Source organism: Rhinopithecus roxellana, chromosome 18 (genome assembly GCF_007565055.1).
Source record: "Rhinopithecus roxellana isolate Shanxi Qingling chromosome 18, ASM756505v1, whole genome shotgun sequence".
Lineage (NCBI taxonomy): Eukaryota > Metazoa > Chordata > Mammalia > Primates > Cercopithecidae > Rhinopithecus > Rhinopithecus roxellana.
This window is the reverse complement of record NC_044566.1, coordinates 67932890-67956463: the sequence shown is the minus strand read 5'-3', so window position 1 is coordinate 67956463 and position 23574 is coordinate 67932890. Positions and strand designations below refer to the sequence as shown.

The following is a 23574-nucleotide window of genomic DNA, read 5'->3' as shown; positions in this document are numbered from 1 at the left end:
AGGAGCCCGCCACCTCGCCCGGCTAGTTTTTGTATTTTTAGTAGAGACGGGGTTTCACTGTGTTAGCCAGGATGGTCTCGATCTCCTGACCTTGTGATCCACCCGTCTCGGCCTCCCAAAGTGCTGGGATTACAGGCTTGAGCCACCGCGCCCGGCCTGTTTCAGTTTCTTAATTGAGATAGTTGATACGATTTCCTTCGTAAGGATTTGAGTTTTAGATTTTTGGTGGCTGATTTAGTTACCTAGAGATCCCTGTCTAAAACTTCTTACCAGGAAAGATAGGAGGAGGGAGATGGGAGAAATTAAGGGAACAAGGGGTCCACGAAGAAATGTAAAGTTGATTTAATACAATTAATTTTGTATTAAAAAAGCTAAAAGAAGTACAACAGAAGAAGCAGGAACAATTGAAAAGGCAACAGTTGGAGCAACTACAGAGACTCATGGAAGAACAAGAGAAGCTGCTCACCATGGTGTCTGGGCAGTGCACACTTCCAGGTATGCTTTGCCTACACAGAGCCTCGGTACAATGCACATTTCTGACCTGTAGTTGTTTGACAGGTTATTTCTGTTGTTCCTGTATCACGTGTTGTAAACTCCAGTTTCTTTAAGGGCCAAGCAGATAAATGTGAAATGGTAGAGTTGTAATATAACTGGAACAAGAAGGAGCTGCGGCATTCTGGTGTGTGCCTGCCCTGCTTTAAGACATTCATGTTTATTCATTAAAAAAAAAAAAAATGAGCTGGGTGTGGTGGTCCATGCCTGCCGTCCTAGCTACTCTGGAGACTGAGGTGGGAGGATTGCTTAAGCCCAGGAATTTGAGGCTGCAGCAGTGAGCTATAATGGCACCACTGCATTCCAGTTGGGGCAACAGAGTGAGACCCTGTCCCCCCAAAAACGGTCCAATAGAAGAAAAGTCAGATTTGGCCTAGAGCTACTACTGGTATCCAACCCCTGCTTGATGAATGAAAGCTGTTGGGTGTCGTAAAGGTAAACACGTGTAGAAGCCACTCTGTTCACCTGAAGAACCACAGCAAAGGTATTTTCTGGGGTAGGAGATGATAGTATCCTGTTGTGTGACCTGTTAGTTAACAGAAAGCGTCATGTGCCAATCAGGAAAGAAAACTGGAAATGTGACCTGGAGCAGTGGTTTGAAAGTTTCTTGACCACACTCTGTAGTGGTAAAAATGTTTAAAACCGTGACTCATAATGACAGCAATGTCATGTCATCAGTCCTTATTGGTGTTCCTGGCATGTAGTGAGGACATTTTCTATCTTGTTTATTCTAATTCTATATCATTTTTAAAAATGCTACATCTGATGACAGAATTATAGATTGTGTCCCATAGTTTGAAAAAAACTGAGGTTGGAGCCATATGTTTGCTTCTTGGTGCTACTTTTAAGAAATATACTTTACTGACCCAGGAAAGCACCTGTTCTGCTCAGAGATTGTGCTGGGCATTGAGAATACAAGAAAAAGAAGACTTGGCAAGTGAGTGAGGCTGGGTGCAGGGGTTGGGTGGGGCGTGGTTGTGAGAATTGTAGCGCACGAACAATGGTTTAGGGGATTTGGATGTTTATCTCAGAGAATATAGAAAACATTGCCTTAAAATAGTTGAATGGCTTAGGGTTTCTTTATGGAATACATACAAAGAATAATCAAAATCACTTAAATAACAGCTGTGATACTTTTAAAGGTAGAACCAGCACTATGACAGAATGACAGGAAAGCTTATTTCAAAGTTACTTACATAAGAACTAGCCTCATTCAGTCATGGAGCGGTTTGCTTTGGGGCAGTGGTTTTCAAATATTTTGGTCTCGGGCCCCCTTAGGATTCTTAAATTTTTGAGAGCCCCAAAGAACTTTTGTTATATGGGCTGTATTTATCAATAACTTACTGTATTAGAAATTAAAACAGGCTAGACATGGTGGCTCACGCCTGTAATCCCAGCACTTTGGGAGGCCAAGGTCAGCGGATCACCTGAGGTCTGGAGTTCAAGACCAGCCTGGCCAACATGGTGAAACTCCCTCTATACTAAAAATATAAAAAATTAGCTGGGCGTGGTAGCACACGCCTGTAATCCCAGCTACTCAGAAGGCTGAGGCACGAGAATCACTTGAACCCAAGAGGTGGAGGTTGCAGTGAGCTGAGATTGCACCACTGCACTTCAGCCTGGGTGACAGAGCGAGACTGTTTTCAGTCAATCAATGGTTTTGTTAATCACCATTTCCTAATAAAGGGAAAAGATACTTTTATCACTGCGGAGAAGCCTTTGTGGGTGGGGTCACTACTGGGGAGAAAACAAAATGTTGAAAGAAGTCATCAGCTTTGTTGCTTTTCTTAATTGCAAGGTTTGAGTTTACTGCCTGATGATCAGAGCCAGAAGCACAGATCTCCAGGAAATGCCACCACTGGAGAGAGAGTCACATGCTGCTTCCCATCACATGTCTACCCAGACCCAACCCAGGAAGAAACATACGCTTCCAACATTTTGTCCCATGAGCAAAGCAACTTCTGTAGAACCGTTCATGGAGATTTTGTCTTAACTTCAAAACGTGCTTCTCCTAATTTATTTTCTGAGGCACAGTATCAAGACGCGCCTGTGGAAAAAAGTAATTTAAAAGAAGAAAACCGTAACCATCCTACAGGTGAGCTACTTGTGTTTCTCTCTTCTGTACTTACAGTGTTACTAAGTTGTCCTAAGATAAAGCCTTTCCGTGTTTTTTCTTTAAAAATTATTTTTTCAAAGATGGAGTCTTGCCGTGTTGCTCAGGCTGGACTCAGACACCTAGGCACAAGTAATCCTCCCTGATTAGCCCCTGAGGTAGGCACATGCTACCCTGATAGCTCTTTCTGTGTGGTTATTTTTTTCTTGTCCCCTGTGGCATGTTTTTTTTTTTTTTTTTTGGATTCAGACTCTCGCTCTGTCACCCAGGCTGGAGTGCAGTGGCACAATCTCGGCTCACTGCAACCTCTGCTTCTAGGGTTCAAGTGATTCTCGTGTCTCAGCCTCCCAAGTAGCTGGGATTACAAGTATGCGCCACCATGCCCAGATAATTTTGTGTGTTTTTAGTAAAGATGGGGTTTCACTGTGTTGGCCAGGCTAGTCTCAAACTCCTGGCCTCAAGTGATCGGCCTGCCTTGGCCTCCCAAAGTGCTGGGATTACAGATCTGAGCTACTGCACCCAGCCTTCATGCCTTGTTCCTAATTTAGAGTAAATTCATCGATGTGGAAAGCTCAAATATGTTTTTCTTCTTTTTTACATGACATGCTTCCCTAGCCTTTTGTTTTGGAAAATTTCAAACATCTAAAAAAGTTGAAAGACCACTGCAGTGATTACTGATACACCCACCACCTAGATACAGCAGTTAATATTTTGCTGTATTTACTCTGTCGTTGTATGTATATGTGTATATATCTTCTATATGTATATTCTTATCTTTACCTCTATTTGTGTATAATTTGCTGAACCATTTCAGTGAAAATAATATGCAGGTATCTTGTTACTTCATTCCAAATATTTCAGTATGCATCAAGTAAAAATTAGGACATTCATCTGTTTAACCACAGTGCTGTTATTATATCTAAAGAAACTAATGATAATTCCTTAATATTCAAGTTCATTTTGGAATTCCCGCAGTTATCCCAAAATGTCTTTTAAAGGTGCTTTTTTTAAAGGATCCAATCAGATTCATGCATATCCAGTTAAGTTCATGTATCATGCTTGATTCTTATAACTCTTTAGTCTTTTTAATCTCTAGAAAAGCCCACACTTTTTTTCCTCATGACATTAACCTTTTGAAGAATGTCAAGTGTCTTTATTTTATTTTATTTTTGAGACAGGGTCTTGCTCTGTCACCTAGGTTGGAGTACAGTGGCACCATCTTGGCTTATTGCAACCTCTGCTTGCTCTCAGCCTCCCAGGTAGCTGGGATTACAGGCATGTGCCACCGCGCCTGGCTCGTTGTTGTTGTTGTTGTTGTTGTTGTTGTTTCAGAGATGGGGTTTCGCTATGTTGACCAGGCTGGTCTCAAATTCCTGGCCTCAAGCGATTCTCCCGGCTTGGCCTAAGTGCTGGGATTACAGGTGTGATCCACCACACCCGACCGCAGGTGTCTTAATTGCAGTTTTGTAGTTTCTTTTAATTATATTAAAGAATTCCTTGAGTGTTGTAAAATCTTTGACATACATCACTTTTAATTAAAAAATTTTTTAGCATAGTAACTTGTAAAATTTTCATGTTTTAAGACATTAATATGCTTTTCTTGAGCTAAATTGTTCCTAATTTTTATCTCAGGAGAACGTATTTTATGTTGGGAGAAAATGACAGAACAAATTCAGGAAGCTAATGTTAAGAACTTAAAAAAACATGATGTTTCCTCAGAAGTGGCTAATATTGAAGAAAGGTATTGTTCATGTTGAAAGTGAGAAATGTGACTATTTAGTACAATAGCTAGCCTTTGTTATTGAACACTTGTTTGAAAGATCTGTACTTTTCTTGTTTCTGCTTGACGATGCTTTAAAGTATAAGGTTAAAGATACAACCTCTTATGTACTGTCAACAGCAAAGGAGGTTGGGAGATATGTCAGTTAAAGCTGCTTTGACATTGTGTTGTCAAAGCTTTTTCACTTAAGAGAAACATCTGGATAAAATCAATTTTCTCTCAAATAGTTAAATCCTATTTTTGGAGAAGGGAAAAATGATGTATTGGCACCTCCCATTTGGCGTCACTTATTAATTATAATTGCATAATCAGTTTAGTCACAGAATTTTAAAATATGGCAAAGATAAAGTATTTTATCATGTAAGTAAGTGATTTTAAAAATGTATTTCAAAATTTTTGAATATAATGATATGGACAAAATGACTTTTCTGATTATTACTCTACTCACATTAAGGGCCTTTCTTAATTAAAAAAATGCATATTTAGTGATCTATTTTTGAAATACATTTTAAAGTTATTTGCTGAATATGTTACTCCATGTGTTAATCTGTAGTCGATAGACGGACTTCAGAAGGGTTCTTAGGACTCCAAAGTCATGTGAAGAGTGTTGTATGTTTCTGTATTTTAAGGGGTGGAGCGGGATTGTGGCTTTTGTTAGCTTCTCAAAGGGAGGCGCTGATTTTGGGAAAAGTTAGTTCTCCGTGTTGTCAAGGGTTTCTATACCAGGCACACTAAGTGTAAAATATTCACACATTATGATTTGCATGTTAAATAACTTTGTGTTTCTAACTAGGCCCATTAAAGCTGCTATTAGAGAAAGGAAACAGACCTTTGAAGACTACTTAGAAGAACAAATTCGGTTGGAAGAGCAAGAACTGAAGCAAAAACAGCTGAGGGTGAGCAATTGTGCTCTTCTGATTAAGTCATTCTAAGGCTTTAGAGATTTATCTATAGTTTGCCTTAAAAATAACTTTGAGATGACTTGGATATACCAAAATTAATTCAAATATTATTACTTTATTTTAGGAAGCAGAAGGACCACTGCCAATCAAAGCAAAACCAAAAAAACCATTTTTAAAACGAGGAGAAGGTTTAGCCAGATTTACTAATGCTAAATCTAAGTTTCAGAAAGGGAAAGAAAGTAAACTAGCGACTAACCAGAGCACTTCCGAGGACCAGCCACTGTTTAAAATGGATAGACAGCAACTCCAGCGGAAAACAGCTCTCATCAATAAAGAGCCGTGTGCAGACAACCCTGCCCTTAAAAAGGAGAGTAAAGCTGGAACCAAGAGTGGTTCTGTCACCCTCAGTCAGAAGCCGAAAGTGCTGAAGTGTAGTGACAGGAAAAGTCTTTCTCCATCAGGACTGAAAATACACACAGGGAAGAAATGTGATGGGCAATTTAGAGACCAGATCAAATTTGATAAAAGAGTTGCATCTAATAATAAAGAAAATGTGCCTGAGTGTCGAAAACCTTGCGATACTGGTGGCACAGGGTGGAATAAGACTCAAGGTAAAGACAGACTTCCTCTGTCGACAGGGCCGGCCAGCCGCCTGGCTTCTAAGAGCCCCATGAGGGAGGCCATGAAAGAGTCTGAATCCTCTCTTGATGCTTCTCTTCAGAAAACGTTAGAGACTTGGGAACGAGAAAAGGAAAAGGAAAATTTGGAATTAGATGAATTTTTGTTTTTAGAACAAGCTGCTGATGAAATATCATTTTCTAGTAATTCCTCATTTGTACTGAAAATCTTAGAAAGGGATCAACAGATCTGCAAAGGTCACCGGATGTCTTCCACCCCTGTCAAAGCTGTGCCACAGAAGACAAATCCGGCAGATCCCGTTAGTCAGTGTAACCGCGGCGAGGATTTGGACCACACTGCACGTGAGAAGGACGGTGAGTGTGAAGTCACACCCAAACAACTTCGTTCACTGTCCTCAGCTGATGGATCGAGGGAACAGCCTTGTAAAATCGGTAGGAAAGCCGTCCAAAAGAGCACTTCTGAAGATCAAACGGAATGGAATGCAGGTGACGATGAAGCTGTTCCGAACGGTGACAGTAGCACTGACTCTGAGGAACAGCTTGATATTACCATAAAACCCTCAACTGAGGATAGAGAAAGGGGCTCCAGCAGCAGAGAGGACAGCCCACACGTCTGTGATGGTAAGGGGCCTTTTAAGGACACCGGGGCCCAAGAAGATAAAAGGAGAGACGTCGATCTGGATTTGTCTGATAAAGATGACAGTAGCGATGAGTCTATCATAGAAAGCGTAAAACACAAAGTGTTTGAGCCTGCAAGACCCTCATCTCTAAGTGTGAGTAAAGTGGACTTTGATGATGAAAGAACTTGGACTGACCTTGAAGAGAACATGTGTAATCATGACATTATTCTTGGGAATGAATCCACTTATGGGACGCCGCAGACATGCTACCTTAATAATGAAATAGGTATCCTGGACAAAACAATAAAAAGGAAGATTGCACCAGTCAAGAGGGGAGAAGACTTGAGCAAGTCCAGGAGGAGCAGAAGTCCTCCTCCTACTTCGGAGCTGATGATGAAATTCTTTCCTGCTTTGAAACCAAAACCAAAGTCAGATTCACACTTGGGAAACGAACCCAAGTTAAACATAAATCAAGACCAACCACCTGGTGAGTCAGAGCGTTATAAAATATGTATCAGAAGGTTAGAAAGTTAACATTTATCAGTATGCTGTCAGAATGCTTAAAATCCTAACTTTCCTTATTGCTCAGTAGAAGTCAAATTAATGGGTGATTGTAAGAATTTGATGTATTTTGTGGGTCGATATAAAGCTTTAGAATTAGTTACTTTTTAATAGAGTGAGGTAGCATCAAAGCCTCTACATTTCCATTCCTCCCCGGCCTGCTTCAAGTCCCCTTCTAGAGGTGCCAGTATCACCGTTTCATGTGTGTATTCTAAAGAGTCCATGCATAAAAAAGCGTATGTGTCAGTTTGTGTATAATTACTTTTCCATACAAATGAAAATATGCTTTTTGCATACTGTCCTGCACGTTGCTTATGATAAATTTTGAACATTGTTCTAATGCATATACACATCTTCCTCATTCCATTTAATAGATGTGTAGTGTTTCTGTTGATGTAACGAACTTTTTAAACTCAACGCTGAAAGATTTCTTTCCATTATATTGTATTATAAACTCTGACTGCCTAGCAGAGCATAGGTGCTTTAAAACAGAAATTATAATGTTATTTTTCAAAAACTCTGATTTTAAAAGTAATTTTTTTTGTACAAAGTTTGGAAGCCTAAAAAATATGGAAGCAAAAATATTTACAACTTAACTACCCAAAAGTGACTGCTATGCCATTTTGGGATATTTCCTTCCAGTCATTTTTTCTATGTAGTTTTAATATGACAGAGTTTATGATTTGCCTCATTCCTTTAGCCTTGTGGATCACATTTCTTTTCTAAAAAAGTACTAATTGATGAAATGCTTCTTTGAATTGAAGGACATGAAGCACTGGCTATTTTACATTTTAAATAGCAATTTGATAAAGGGAAAAAATCTTAATTTGCATTTATTTGATTAGTAGTAGGGGGTAAACTGATTTTGGTATTGATTAGCTCTTTAGATATTTTGTGGATTGCTTATTCGTGTTCTTAAGCTATTTATATATATTGGTCTTTTAAAAATGGATTTGAATGATTTCTTTTTGTGTATCATGTTGATTCCTTATCAGGTCAATACTCTTCAGGTAGATTAATTCATAAACACACACTGATTTCCTCAGGAAAGTTAGGTTTAATATTTTTCCTTTTCATATTTGAAGCATTGTTTCTAATGCATTTTAATGGCACAGATGTTTGCCATATTCTTGGTTCTTAGTGTTACTAGCTAGTTAGTGTTTTTGCTGCAGTAAGGCCTTTTTTGAAGTTCAGTATTTATGGCCTATTTCATAGGTGACAATGCTCGATCCCAGGTTTTGAGAGAGAAAATTATTGAATTGGAAACAGAAATCGAAAAGTTTAAAGTCGAGAACGCATCTTTAGCTAAACTTCGCATTGAACGAGAAAGTGCCTTGGAAAAACTCAGGTACGTTTGGGTCTGTAAGTTGGGAAAAAATATGCAGTGATTCAGTTATACCTTTAAGACCATCTATAAACAGTCTGAAACATTTTAAATCAATCCAGCAAATGTAAATGAAAAGGAAGCGAAATCTGTTATCATATACGTTTTTTTACTGAATAAAATGACCCAATGTAGTCAATGATGTGTACGAAGGGGAATTTTCTTAGTGGAGAGATCATATATTAAAATTTGAAAAGCAGTTTGGAGCTGTGGTACCTTGCCTGGTTAGTGTGTTGGTTTCTCTGGGCTGCTGTAACAAAGTACTCCCACCTAGGTGGTTTTAAACAACAGGAATGTATTGTCCTGTGGTTCGGGAGGCTGTAAGTCCAAAGTCCATGCATCAGCCAGGTGGGCCATGCTGGCTCTTCCAGCTTCTGGTGGTTTGGGGCACTCCTTGGTATTTCTTGGATTGCAGCTACCTCACGCCAGTCTCCGCCTCTGTGGTCACACAACCATCTTCCCTCTGTGTCTTCACATGGCATTCCCCTCCGTGTGTGTGTCTGTCTTGGTGCCTCTTTTAACGATAGGGTCGTATTGGATTAAGGGCTCACCCTACTCCAGTATAACCTCATCTTAACTGGCATCTTACTTATATCTCCAAAGGCCCTATTTCCAATAAGGTCACATTCACAGGGATAAAGACTTAAAGATATTATTTTAGAGGATACAGCTGCACCTACAGCAGTCAATAGTAGGACATATTGTTTCCTACCCTAGGTCATGATCTCACCTGACTTTATTGGTTAGCGAAACTTGAACTGAACTTACATGAGACTATTTATATATTTTATATTTATTATTTCTATTACATAGATACATTTTATGTAGACATTTTTAAATTGTACTTGTGAATAGTACTAAGTTCTATTGCAGAAACGCTAATACTTTTTATTCCAGATGTTGCTCTGGGTCTTGTTAGGGATATTATGTCACATACACACTGTATTTCTTTGTTTTTTGGTTTTGTTATTTTAACGTTTGAGGAGAAATTCATTCAACTGTAGTTCCCATGGCTGCCTGCTGCGGGATTGGATCTAGGAGATGGTAGCTGTTACGCAAATGCTGAAATTCGCCCAGATTTCCCAGCCTCTTTCTTCTTTAGCACTCGCCAGAACGCTGCAAGTCTTTCATTAGTGTCCAGAGTTCCCAAATGGTTGATTCTGACAGGTACTGCTAGTTCAATAGCTGCTTTGGTGGAGGGACTGATTCATGGAGCTTCCTACTCCACCATCTTCCTTGACATCTCTTCCGTATTTTCTAAAAACCTGAAAAATATGAATTCTGAAGCACACCTGGCCCATAAGTTCCAGATAAAGATTTATAGAGAGCTATTAATCCACTTAAAAAGGAAATTCAGTTACTATACTGTATTCTGCACTATGCTTAAAAATCAAATTCTGAAAATTTGTTATTTTTAATTGAAACATCTATTTCTGCTGATACATACTGTAAATATATACTTATTATAGTAGTAATGGGTAAAACGTGGAACTTACTTCAATCCCTTCTCCACCCAAGATGACTTTTAAAATGTCTCTACTTTGGGAGGCCGAGACGGGCGGATCACGAGGTCAGGAGATCGAGACCATCCTGGCTAACATGGTGAAACCCCGTCTCTACTAAAAAAAAATACAAAAAACTAGCCGGGCGAGGTGGCGGCGCCTGTAGTCCCAGCTACTCGGGAGGCTGAGGCAAGAGAATGGCGTGAACCCGGGAGGCGGAGCTTGCAGTGAGCTGAGATCCGGCCACTGCACTCCAGCCTGGGCGACAGAGTAAGAGTGTCTCAAAAAAAAAAAAAAAAAAAAAAAAGTCTGTACTTCATTATTTCAAAATGGACATGTTTTTCTTTTAAAGAACATTTAAATCATAAGATAATGGCTGGGTTTTTTTGTTTTTGTTTTTTAAGCAGTTTCCCTATGTCAGTTTTGCTTTGTTCCAAGAAGAATTCAGTCCTCGAATTTAGACATTGTGTTATTCTTCCCAACTTACAGACGAGGAAACTGATGCACTGAGAAGAAAGTTTTTTAAGTTTGCCTCCTTAGTGACAGAACCTCAGTGGCAGCCTAGGCAGTGTGGTTCAGTAGAGCCCTGGACTCTGCTGTATTGGGGTCTTTAATCTGCTTTTTATTTTATTTTTATTTTTTTGAGACAGCATCTGCCTTTGTCACCCAGACTGGAGTGCAGTGGTGCTATCTTGGCTCACTGCAACCTCTGCCTCCTGGGCTCAAACCATCCTCCACCTCAGCCTCCTGACAGGCATGCGCCACCACGCCCAGATAATTTTTGTATTTTTGGTAGATATGGGGTTTTGCCATGTTCCCCAGGCTGATCTTGAACTCCTGGGCTCAAGTGATCCTCCCACCTTGGGCGCCTAAAGTTCTGGGATTACAGGCATGAGCCACCATGCCCAGCCCTGCTTTTTATTTTAACAACGTAATAGACATCTTACCCTGTTAGCACACCCTAGTCTTCTGTATCCTTGAAATGACTGTATTATATTAATGCTATTGTGACTAATCTGTTAGTGGAAATTTAGCTTGTTTAGAATTTTTCACTATTACAAATCATTCTGCAGGGAATATCATATGTATGAGGCACTTTCTATTTAAAAATATACTTCCTTGTGATAAATTTTAAGAATGTCTGTTGCCCCAGTCGGTATCTGAGGCTTCTTCTCACCCCTTTCCCCATCACTGGAGTTGAGTGTTAGCAGTCTTTCAAATCTTGCCAACCTGGTAATTATACCATCTTTTTTTTTTTTTTTTTGAGACCGAGTCTCGCTCTGTCGCCCAGGCTGGAGTGCAGTGGCCGGATCTCAGCTCACTGCAAGCTCCGCCTCCCGGGTTCACGCCATTCTTGTGCCTCAGCCTCCCAAGTAGCTGGGACCACAGGCGCCGCCACCTCGCCCGGCTAGTTTTTTTGTATTTTTTTTGGTAGAGACGGGGTTTCACCATGTTAGCCAGGATGGTCTCGATCTCCTGACCTCGTGATCCACCCATCTCGGCCTCCCAAAGTGCTGGGATTACAGGCTTGAGCCACCGCGCCCGGCCTATACCATCTTTCACCCTGCTGAAGTTTGCATTTCTTTAATTATTGATAAAGTTGAGCATGCTTTAATATTTAGCGGTCATTTGTGTTGATTTTGTAACTTTCTTTGTGACCTTTGCTCATTTTTCAGGATACTGAACTTTCTCAAATGTGCCATAAGTATTCCTCCCCCCGTGTTTGCTTTGACTATATGATTGTGTGCACACTGTCGACCTTTTGCATATTTAGTCGGTGAGAGTATCTTTTACCTTATCTGTCTGCTGTCCCTCCAGTGAGGCAGGGAGAGGCTTGTCCAGTGTCGAGGCTTTAAATGCTGTTATGCCCCAGATCCAGATCTCTCACCCACATCTCCTATCCCACTGCCTCATTGTTGTCTCTACCTGGAGAGCTGATGAGTGTTTAAATTGATCATTTAGAAAAGGTGAGCTGCTGACGTTCCCTCCTGAACTTACTTTTCTCTTCTTCTTCCCTGTCTCAGCATGAGAGTCTGCTCTTCCATTTGCCCAGTGGAAAATCCTGGAGTCATGCTTGAGTCTTCTCTTGCTCTCTCAATCCATTTCTTTTTTTTTTTTTTTTTTTTTCGAGACGGAGTCTCGCTCTGTTGCCCAGGCTGGAGTGCAGTGGCCGGATCTCAGCTCACTGCATCCCGGATTTAGGCCATTCTCCTGCCTCAGCCTCCCGAGTAGCTGGGACTACAGGCGCCGCCACCTCGCCCGGCTAGTTTTTTGTATTTTTTAGTAGAGACGGGGTTTCACCGTGTTAGCCAGGATGGTCTCGATATCCTGACCTCGTGATCCGCCCGCCTGGGCCTCCCAAAGTGCTGGGATTACAGGCGTGAGCCACCACGCCTGGCCTTTTCTGTCAGTCCATTTCTAACCCAACTGCTTCACTGCCTCAGAGCTGCCACTCGACCAGGGCCCCATTGGCTTTCCCTGGTTATTAAAATTGTTTCCTAGTAGGTGTCTCTGCTCTTCATACACATCCATAGCCAGCCCGTGTTTGGGCAGTTCATCTGATCAAGGCCGCCTCCTTTTTTTCTTGGAGATGGAGTTTCACTCTTGTTGCGCAGGCTGGAGTGCAATGGCATAATCTCAGCTCACTGCAACCTCCACCTCCCAGGTTCAAGCGATTCTTCTGCCTCAGCCTCTTGAGTAGCTGGGCTTACAGGCATTTACCACCATGCCTGGCTAATCTCGTATTTTCAGGAGAGACGGGGGTTTCTCCATGTTGGTCAGGCTGGTCTCGAACTGACCTCAGGTCCAGCTGCTGTCCTGATCGGCCCACCTTGGCCTCCCAAAGTGCTGGGATTACAGGAGTTGAGCCACTGTGCCTGGGCTGTCTCCTTTTTTGACACCTTCTCCTGCTGCCCATCCTTTGCTCACTCTGTTTTAGCCACACTGGCCTCCTGGCTGTTCTTTGAACACCTCAGCCACATTCCTGCCTCAGGGCTTTGGCACTTGTCGCACCCTCTGCCTGCACTGCTGTGTGTGGACATCCTTGTGACCGCCTCTCTCATTTTCTTCAGGTTTCCTTCATGTTACCTCAGCAAGAGAACCCCTCATATTATCTCAGCAGGATAAGCCCTCACGTACAGTTCCACCCTCCCATTCTGATATTTCCTAAACTTCTTCCTTGCTTTATTTCTCTTTAATGCTTCTAATATTCCATGTACTTATTTACTTTCTTTATTATCATCTGTCTTCCTTTAGAATGTAAGAAGCTGCATGGGAAAAATATTTTTTTTTTTTTTTTTTTTTTTTGAGACAGGGTCTCCTTTCTGTTGCCCAGGCTGAAGTTGAGAACAGAGTCTCTCTCTGTTGCCCAGGCGATCACGGCTCACTGCAACCTTGAATTCCTGGACTCAGGCCTGCCTCAGCCTCCCAGTGTTGGGATTACAGGCGTAAGCCACTGTGCCCAGCTAGAATGTTTGTTTTTTTCACTGTGGTTTCCTCACTACCTTGTAGAATGCCTGATTCATCGTAGGCACCCAGTGAATGCTTGTTGGACGAATGCTTTGGTGAGTGGATTGGCGGTTATTTCAGGCCTCTGGATTGAAGCTGAATTAACCGGGACTAGCAGTTACTAGCCTGTCGGCAGGTTCTGCGCGTCACTGCACCAAGAGGGTCTCCTTAGGTGATAATGTAATTTGGTCATTTTAGGAAAGAAATTGCAGACTTTGAACAACAGAAAGCAAAAGAATTAGCTCGAATAGAAGAGTTTAAAAAGGAGGAGATGAGGAAGCTACAAAAGGAACGTAAAGTTTTTGAAAAGTATTCTACAGCTGCAAGAACTTTTCCAGATAAAAAGGAACGTGAAGAAATACAGGTATGCTAGCTCTTTATGTTATATTCATGTAAGTTAGTAAAGGTGACAATCTTGTAAGAATCTCAGTTATTTCTTATGTCAAAGCAAAACTGTATCAATCCATCATTCATTCATTCAGCAAATAATCTGTCTGAGACAGTGCATCAGGAATGTCTTCTGTAGTCTGAGTTTTAAAGAGTAGAAGATAACAGTCCTTTTCTTACTAGTTAAGGCTTCCTAGAAAAGACCGTGATAATGTCATAGATGAATTAACAAGCCCGGAGCTGGAAATTCACCGGCATAATGTTGTGTTAATCTTTTTTGACCTACCACACACCAAATACTGTGAGTTCTGTTCGTTTACCATAATTTATGACCATAAATAACCAGGTCTTTAATTCTAAAACTTATAAACTGATAGGCCAGATTATCAGTCCTGTTAATTTCATAGTTAGAAATGGACATGTTAAAACTATAAACCTTCTAGAAAAAAATAGGTGAATCTATTTACAACATTGGCATATGCGGAGATTTCTAAGAGAAGACACAACCCACTATAAAAGAAAAAATGGATATATTGGACTTCATCAAAGTTAAGACTTATCAAAAGAGAAATTTTAAATGGCTCTCCATTGCTTCTAGCATAAAATGGAAACTCACCTTCCACTGTCTGTATTTTAATTACTAGCATTTTTGAGTTCCATCGTTTGCTTTCTTCCTGTCTCGTGTAGCCATCCTGATCTGCACACCTACACTTTGAGTTATTGAACAGCACGGTGCTCAGGGTCTTTAATTCTCTCTTAATTTTTGTGGGAAGAAATGTACTATTATGTTTTGGTTAATACTTAGCTTATTAAATCTAATATGTTAGATGTTGGCAATATTAAAACTTTTATTTCAAAAGGTAATATAAGTATATTATCATTCAAAAGTTACAAAAAGATGTGTGGTGAAATTTCTACCTCACCCTTGCCCTGGCCACCTATTCAGTTGTTTTTTGAAAATAATTTTTTATTATGGAAAATTTCAAAAATACATAAAAGTAGCAAGAACAGAGTGAATTTTCCCATATTTCACCAGTGATCATTTTGTCTTTCTAATTTCATCTCTCTCCCCTCGTACTCTTTTTTGGCTTTTTAATGTGGAATTTAAAAAGTGAGCCGGGCGCGGTGGCTCAAGCCTGTAATCCCAGCACTTTGGGAGGCCGAGACGGGGCGGATCACGAGGTCAGGAGATCGAGACCATCCTGGCTAACACGGTGAAACCCCGTGTCTACTAAAAAAAATACAAAAAACTAGCCAGGCGAGGTGGCGGCGCCTGTAGTCCCAGCTACTCGGGAGGCTGAGGCAGGAGAATGGTGTAAACCCGGGAGGCGGAGCTTGCAGTGAGCTGAGATCCGGCCACTGCACTCCAGCCCGGGTGACAGAGCAAGACTCTGTCTCCAAAAAAAAAAAAAAAGTGAAATCCCAGACATCTGCTCATTTCACCTATACATAGTCTAGTATGTTTCTCAGAAAGACACCTTTAAAAAAAATAAGACTGTTGACTGGGGGCGGTGGCTCACTCCTATAATCCCAGCACTTTGGGAGCTGAGGCAGGCAGATGGCTTGAGGTCAGGAGTTTGAGACCAGCCTGGCCAGCATGGCAAATCTCCGTCTCTACAAAAAATGCAAAAAAATTAGCCAGGCGTGGTGGTGCGCCTGTAGTCCCAGGTGCGTGGGAGGCTGAGGCAGCAGAACCACTTGAACCTGGGAGGAGGAGGTTGCAGTGAGCCAAGATCATGCTCCTGCACTCCAGCCTGGGTGACAGAGTGAGACTCCGTCCACTGGGGGGTGGGGGGGGAGGGGAATTACACCTTTGTCACACCTATAACAAAATTTATAGTATCAATGAATACTTAGTCCATATTCAGATTTTCTAACTGCTTGGTATCTTTATAGTTGATTTGTTTGCATTGTAATTCACCTCTCTTGAGGCAGCCAGTGTTATCAATCTCATATCTTTCCAGAGAAATTCTTAGAAAGTACATATATATATTCGTGGTGTTTTTTTAAAAACATTAATGATAGTCTATTGAAATCATGATGTATCTTAACAGAACATCTTTATTCTTTGTTTTATTATTGTATAGAATTGTAATATGTACCATAATTTACTCACCTAAGCACTATGTGTTTCTGTTCTTTTTCTGTTTACAAGAATCCAAGAAGGGCTGTACTGAATAACTTTGTGCGTATATGACCTCTCACAATCATTCTCCCACTTATTCATTCAGCACATGGCTACTGAGGACCTGCTGTGTAGCAGGCATGTGCTGGGAATGCAGCAGTGAACAAAACCAAGCAATCCCTGTCCTCATGTAGCTTATGTCCTGGAGTATATCTCTAGGATGGATTCCTACAAGTGAGATAGTGAGGTTAAAGGTATGTACATTGATACAAATTGCCAGATTATCCCTCCGTAAACATCATGCCACTAGTTCAGTTTTATTTTTTATTCAACATTAGTTCAGTTTTATTTTTTATTTTTATTTTTTGAGACACTCTGTAGCCCAGCCTGGAGTACAGGGGCTAAATTTGAGCTCACTGCAACTTCCATCTCCGCGGTTCAAGCGATTCTCCTGCCTCAGCCCCTCAAGTAGCTGGGATTATAGGTGCCCACCACCATGGCTGGCTAATTAATTTTTAGTTCTACTGGCAATTCTTAGAGGGTTTTTTGTTCTCTACTTGATAGGTAAGAGGTTAAAAATTGATATTAACTTAATTGAATTTCTTTTAAACAGTCTGAATTATAGTTACAAATTCAGTATGGCTGTTTTTGGTGAACAAGCCATATACTTGAAACAGTAGTTATAACAAATTCTGCTATCATAAAACTTAACTAAATTAAAAACCGTAGCCTATTCTAAAATACATGATGGGTTTGTCATTTCATTTTTCTTTCTGGATCTCCTAGAATTAGAGATATTTTAAATACGTTGCTATGTTATGAAAATCTTAACCAGATCCAAAGGGAAAAAATAACCTCCTTAGATCACTTAAGGTTATGAGATTGATTGATTTTTTCCTTCTCCTCTTTCTCATAGCTCTGATCCTTACTGCTTCTTCCAAGGTGATTCAAACCAGAGCAAACACACTTCTTTTTGTTGTTGTACTTTGTTAGGTGAATAACGTGGGTTTTCTTTTCTTGCAACTTGGTGCCTTTCCCTCACACGACGTGTCCTCTGCAGTCCAGGCTGCTAGCTCTTAACCCTGTGTGGCTATTTCCATTTAAATTAATTAGAGGTAAATTGAAAAGTCAGCTTCTCATTCCCATTAGCTACATTTCCAGGACTTAGTAGCCACCTGTGGCTGGCTGGTGGCTGCCACACTGCACCATGCAGGACTGGGCACATCCTCACTGCTGGCAGCTCTGGGCTGTGCCCATCAAGGGGCTTGTTGGGTGGTGAGGGGCTGGGCTGGTGAGTTGCTTTCCCTCTTCAGGAACTCATTCTTGAGCTCGCCTTTGTTGGTTTATATGATTTCTGGTGTTGATTGAAGTTTTGGAACCTGTTCATACTTGGTTATCATGTGTGGCCCTGGGTATTCATTATTTCTTGCTGGTTTTGGTGCAGTTCCTTTTCTTCTTTACACTGTTTGGCTTATTCATAGCTCCCAATTACCTTTCTGTCTACTTCTGTGCAAAAATATACTTTAAAAACAGATATATACTTCATAGAAAAACAAACCTATGTTTATTGATACTCTATTAAACATCAAAAAGTTAAGGGGAGGGCATATTTAACCTTCCTTTACATTATAGTTATGTTAAAAAATATTAACTATTTTATTTTGGGTATTCTTTCAGTAAATTTATTGAGAACCCCTTATGTACTAGACGCTTGTCATCATTGAGGAATCGATAATGAGTTAGCCATTTCTGCCCTCCTGGAATTTACAGTCGTCGTTACTGAGGCATATAGCTTTTCACACAGGTTATTTTAATTATAAAATTTCCAGTTTGATATTTAAGTGGTCCCAACTTGACCAGTGGGGGAGCCCCTTTAAATCCATGGCTCCCTTGCCACTTAGCGCTGCCCTTGGTGTTTTGAGAGCACTGCTTTCTGGAACAACGGGTTATTTAAGACTATTTGGTTTTGGCTTTCTTTCTTTCCTTTTTCTTTTTTCTTTTCTTTTCTTTTTCTTTTTTTTTTTTTTTTTTGAAACAGTCTCGCTGTGTCACCCAGGGTGGAGTGCAGTGGCACTATCTATCCACCTCCCGGGTTCACGACATTCTCCTACCTCAGCCTCCTGAGTAGCTGGGACTACAGGCGCCCGCCGCCTCACCCGACTCTGTGTGTGTGTGTGTGTGTGTGTGTGTGTGTGTGTGTGTGTGTGTGTGTGTGTGTTTAGTAGAGACAGGGTTTCATCATGTCAGCCAGGATGGTCTCCATCTCCTGACCTCGTAATCCGCCCGTCTCCGCCTTCCAAAGTGCTGGGATTACAGGGGTGAGCCACCGCGCCCGGCCTTGGCTTTCTTTTTTAAACCTGCTCTGGTCTGGCATCCACTGCGCTGCAAGGAGCCGGGCTCCGCTGGGGCTGCTGTGAGTGTAGAGCCTGTGGAGGTTGACAGCCTTCTGCAGGTCCGGAGTCTCCTCGGTCTTCCCGGCCTTGGCTCCTGCCCGCCCTTCCGGTTTTCACGGCACAGGCTCTCAGCTGTGCCCACCGGGGCCTGGCCAGCAGGACGTGGAGCCCCTGCAGGGTGTGGTGACGCTGGGGGACCTCGAGAGTTCCCGGCCACGCCTCTGAGCTTCCGCGCTGTGCTGGAAGTCTGGTCCCCAGCCGCCGACCCCACCTGCCAGCCAGGCCTGCTGGCTTCACCCCGCAGGTCGTTTCCTGCTGCCCCTTTCTCCTTCCGGCTCCTGTCCCATCTGTCTGGGTCTGGACCCTCACCAGTCCCCCAGCCTAGGGGCTCCCTTCTCTTCCTCTCCCCGCTCCCCAGGGTCTCCGCTGGCTGGCTGCGGCCTCTCCCTCCCTCTGCACCTCGAGGGCGTCTCATCCTCCACCCAGTCCATCCCCGTGTCCAGCCCACGGAGCCCACTCTCCGCCTCCACCTTCTGTCCACCGTGCGTTCTGCCCCCAGCCTTCCTGTCTTTACTGCCTGCTGGCATTTCTTTAAACAAACTCACTCAACTCCACAGCCCTATCTGTGTTTTCCTTTGCAGCAAAACTTAAAAGCCTTGCCCGTATTCACTGCCTGGATCTCCAGACGTCACCAGCTGTTTTGCCACATGCCCTGCGGCGTGGCCTCTGGTCATTCTATGGCACTGACACGGCCCCTGGCGAGTCCTCGTACCCACCCCTACCACGAACCCCAGGCCTCCTCGGCAGCCGTCTGCTAGTGTCCATCCTGCTGCCATCCTCCCCTGTGCTTGGGCCAGAGGCCTCGAATCATTCTCGAGGCTTCTCTTGCTCTTCCACTCCATGCTGTTCTGACAGAAAGTCCACTCAGATTCCAGTTGCCACCTCCGAGTTAATGACTTGGCCTCTGCTCTCACCCAGTCCCTGTGGCGTCGCTCCAGGTGACAGCGGATCCCCTCCGCTCAGACACCTCCATGTGCCTCTGCCTGCCTTCCTCTAAGAGCCTCAGTCCCTATGTGATTGGGCCTCTTTTCCCCTTCCTGTCCCTGGCCAGTCCTCCTGCCACCTGTGCTGGTCCCTTGCAGTGCTGGCACAGTGCCAGGCACCCTCCTGTTGCTTCCCACATGCGCTGCCTTCCCCCGGCTCTGTTCAGTGACACCCAGCTTATGTCATGCTGCCTCCCCACACAGCCCTGTCACCTCACCTTCCCTGGCTACTCTCCCATCACCCCCTCACCTGCCCTGGCCACCCTCCCATCACCCTCCCACTGTCTCTGGCAGAGTGAGCCTCATGAGGTGGAGCTTTGTTCTTAGTATTGCAAGGGCCTGTGACAGTGCCTGATAACAGATATTTTGTAAATATTAATTGCTCTTGAATTCTGCATCCATTTAGACTTATATTTTACCAGTTTAGTATGAAATCCATCTTCCTGCATGATAAAAATGCTTACCAGAAAGTTTTCATTTATTGGTCATAATCCGTCTCACAAATGGGAAACCTGATGTTCATGGAGGTCGTGGACCTTGTTTTAAGCTTTCAAGTCGGAAAACTCGGATGTCAACCTTGATGTCACCCAATCCAAAGCCTACGCCCTCTGTGGTGGGGCCCAGGTGTCCTCCCCGTCGTCACCAGGCCGCCGTGTGGCTGCTGCAGGGGTTACTGGGTGCAGGGCATGGGCCGGGCCACGCCAGCTGTCTCAGCACTCATGGGCTTCGGTGCTCTGCTCCTTCCTTGGCTCACAGTCAGTCGCTGTCACTTGCACATGATCTCAAATTGCTTCTAGACATTTCCAGCAGATTCTTCCCTTATTTTAGTCTATCTAAAACAACTCATTTTTTGGAAATTTATTTCTTCTCATGAATTTCAGATAGTTTTCAGGGCAGGTAGTTTTGACTTTGGAGTCTTCTATTCTTTAGCTCTACTCTTCCTTCACTTATTCATGAGTTCCTGTTGCATTTCTTCTTTTCCGGATCTCCCCCATGGATCCCTTTCAGTTAATAGCTCAGGTGAGGTCTTTCCTACGTTATGGCAGTTTTCTGCTGTTAGCTCCCACATGCTGTCTGCCTTCCTTTCTCCTGGCTCTGGAATGAGGTTTGCTGGTGGGCTGTGGTGAGATTCTGATCCCCTCCTCCCGCCGCTGAAAGCCGCAGTGGTCTTAGAATGTCGTCTGTTGACTAAGCCTTCCCTTTCTGGCTGGCTATTCTGTTTCATTGCTGGGTGTCTGTTCTTCTGCTGTCTTAATTCTGGTGATGTAGTAATGCCTTTTTTTTTTTTTTTTTTTTTTTTTTTTTTGAGAGACTTTAAAACAGCAAATAGCAGATTTACGGGAAGATTTGAAAAGAAAGGAAACCAAATGGTCAAGTACCCACGGCCGTCTCAGAAGCCAGATAGAAATGTTAGTCAGAGAGAACACAGACCTCAGGGAAGAAATAAAAGTGATGGAAAGATTCCGACTGGATGCCTGGAAAAGAGCAGCAGCCGTAGAGAGCAGCCTTGAGGTGGAGAAGAAGGACAAGCTCGCGGTAGGCGGGGAGGCCGGTGGGTTGTGTCAGGCCAGGGGCGCTTCAGTATCTGAGCATTCAAATTCATAGAGTCAGAAAGTAGAATGGGGGCTGCCAGGGGCTGGGGGCAGGGGGGAGTGACTGTGAATGTGGACAGTTTCCATCTTGTAAGATGAAAAGTGTCCTGGAGCTGGATGGAGGGCGATGGTTGCAGTATACTGCAGAGATCCTTAATGCCACTGAAGTGTGCACCTAAACATGCCGAAGACGGTGAATTTTATGTGATACCTATTTTACCACAACTCAAAAGATTGTCCAAGCGTTGCTATAAACGGGTACTTGGCAGACTCATTTCTCTAATTCCTGTGGAGGAGGTTGCTACAGTAGGCAGATCATCTCTGTTAGAACAGACCAGAGGAGATTTTGGCTGAGAGTTGCACGCGTATGACCCTTTTTAATCAAGTAATTGGTCTTTCATTCATCTTTGTGAACAACCAGGGTGTGCCAGGCACTGCGTTAGGCGCTTGGGGTACAGCAGTAAACAGACAAAATTTCTTGCCCTTATGAAGCTTACATTCCAGTGGTGGAAGAAAGACTGTAATAAGTCAAATAATAAAACGTGTGGTGTGTGAGATGGTGACGAGACCTTAGGAGAAGCAGGGCGGTGGAGTGGTGTCACCGTCTGGGTGGTACGGCCTGGGAAGCGCATGTGAGGAGTGGCTGGGTGGCCACCTGAGCCTGCAGAGGAGCCCCAGGCTGCAGCCGCGCCTGAGTGGGCCTGGGATGGGGCAATCGGAGTATGGGGGAGGAGCAGTGGGCCAGCCCCTGGGGTGGGATGGGACAGTGGGCGGTGGATGGGATTCCTAACAGATGGCAGCATGCACCTGGGCATTTTTTGAGTGAGTGGGAGTCTGGAGGGCTCTGAATAAACGATGGCCAGGCCTCTTACTTTACCTCTGACTGCTGTAGACCAGGAACAGGTGGAAGGGAGCACGGGCAACACCAGGAACGCGGTAGGGCTTGGGGGACTGGGTGGCAGTGGCAGGTGGAGAGAAGCAGACTGTGTTTGTTGTTGAGCTGTGTGTGTGGTTGGTGGTGACATCAAGGAAGGAGTCAGGAATGGCCTCAACTTAGTTTTGTGTTTTGGTCTCACGAAGGTCCCACTGACTAGGAGCAACTGCAAGAAGGGAGCACATAGCCACCAGGAACTCAGGCTTGGACAGGGGAAATTGAAATGCCTACGAGACACATGGGAGATCCGACTAGGCAGCTGCACACGGCAGCACAGGCTCCGGGTGGGGACAGACACCCGGGTCATCCGATGTGTGATACAGCACGGGACAGGGAGAGGCAGCAGGGCTGTGAGTAGGCAGGGAGGAGTGGGTGAGCAGCCAGAGAGCAGGAGGCCAGGAGGCCGTGTGGTGTCCTGAGAACAAGTGAGGAAAAGGCTGCAAGGAGGAGAGTGGCCACCTGTGTCGGGTGTGGCAGCAACTCAAAGGAGGACTGAAACCGGCCATGGGGTTTACCAGGTAGGAGGAACTGTGGGCCTTGAGAAGGTCTGTTTCCCTGGAGTGTTGAAGAGGAAAGCCTGATTGGCTGGGAGCAGATAACAGCTTTGTAGTTTTGCAGTAAATTAAGGACAAGAGGATAGTGGCCATAGGGAAAATGTTTTGTTTTTAAGATGGTAAAATTAACAGGTGTTTGTGTATTGGTTGGACTGATTCAGTGGAGAGGAAGATACTGATGCAGGAGGAAGTGGAAGAATTGCAGAAGCACCATATTTGGTGAAGTGAGAGGAGCTGGGTCCAGGCAGGGAGTGGAGGGCAGGCTGTGGCCAGGCAATGGCCTTCATGCCCAGAGGTGGGAGGTACAGGCACAGCCCGGGCTTCTGTGAGGGCGGAGGTGGCAGGAGGGGAGGAGATCCAGAACGCCAGAGGTCATCTGTGTGAACAAAAGCAGAGGCTGGGGTAATAGAGTGATTTGTGGCTGTACCTGGGCCCACCTGGATCAGAGACTGAAATTTTAAAATGAGGATTGCACGTATGTTGTTCTTAGCTTGTGGTCATCCAAGTGAATGCCACCAAGTGAGCAGAGGGAGGGAAGCTAACAGTGTGTGTGACAAGAGTGCCTGCTGCAGAGCATACTTTAGCTGCAAGAGGGCAGTGTGGGCCCGGAGGCTTTCAGGACATGGGAAGCACTAGGGGTCGAGGACCCGCAGGGCCATGTCTGTCGGCTGTGAGGGTGGTCAGGGGCAGGGAATTAGCAGAATGAGCTGCAAAGACGGGAGAGTAGTGAGGAAGTAGCATTATTCTCCTCGCAGGGCCCTACCTTTTAGTGTGAAAGCTTCCCGAAATAGAGAATAGGTGAAAGAATAGTACAATTAACACCTTGGTACCCACTTGGATTCAACCACTAGGAGGAACCTTTTGCCATAGTTTTGCCTGTTTCACTGAACTGTTTGAAGGTAGTTGTAGGATCACGGCATCTCACCCCTAAATGCTTCAGCGTTTTATTAAATTACATGAACTTTTGAAGAGACCAGGCTGATTATT

The 23574-nt window shown here is 43.7% G+C and overlaps 1 protein-coding gene across 2 annotated transcripts in view; it reads left to right on the top strand.

The window, feature by feature from the left end:
- Positions 1-23574, top strand: part of CENPJ (centromere protein J) — a 41929-nt gene that overhangs the window by 10643 nt on the left and 7712 nt on the right. For both annotated transcript variants that reach the window (XR_004054672.1, XM_010360170.2), the window contains exons 3-10: positions 372-495; positions 2351-2647; positions 4298-4406; positions 5239-5341; positions 5472-7092; positions 8382-8514; positions 13758-13923; positions 20819-21043. Coding sequence is in view for 1 of the 2 variants with exons in the window: in XM_010360170.2 (XP_010358472.2) it covers positions 372-495; positions 2351-2647; positions 4298-4406; positions 5239-5341; positions 5472-7092; positions 8382-8514; positions 13758-13923; positions 20819-21043 (2778 nt within the window). In the remaining variant the exon portion in view is untranslated. The remainder of the gene's footprint in view (positions 1-371; positions 496-2350; positions 2648-4297; positions 4407-5238; positions 5342-5471; positions 7093-8381; positions 8515-13757; positions 13924-20818; positions 21044-23574) is intronic.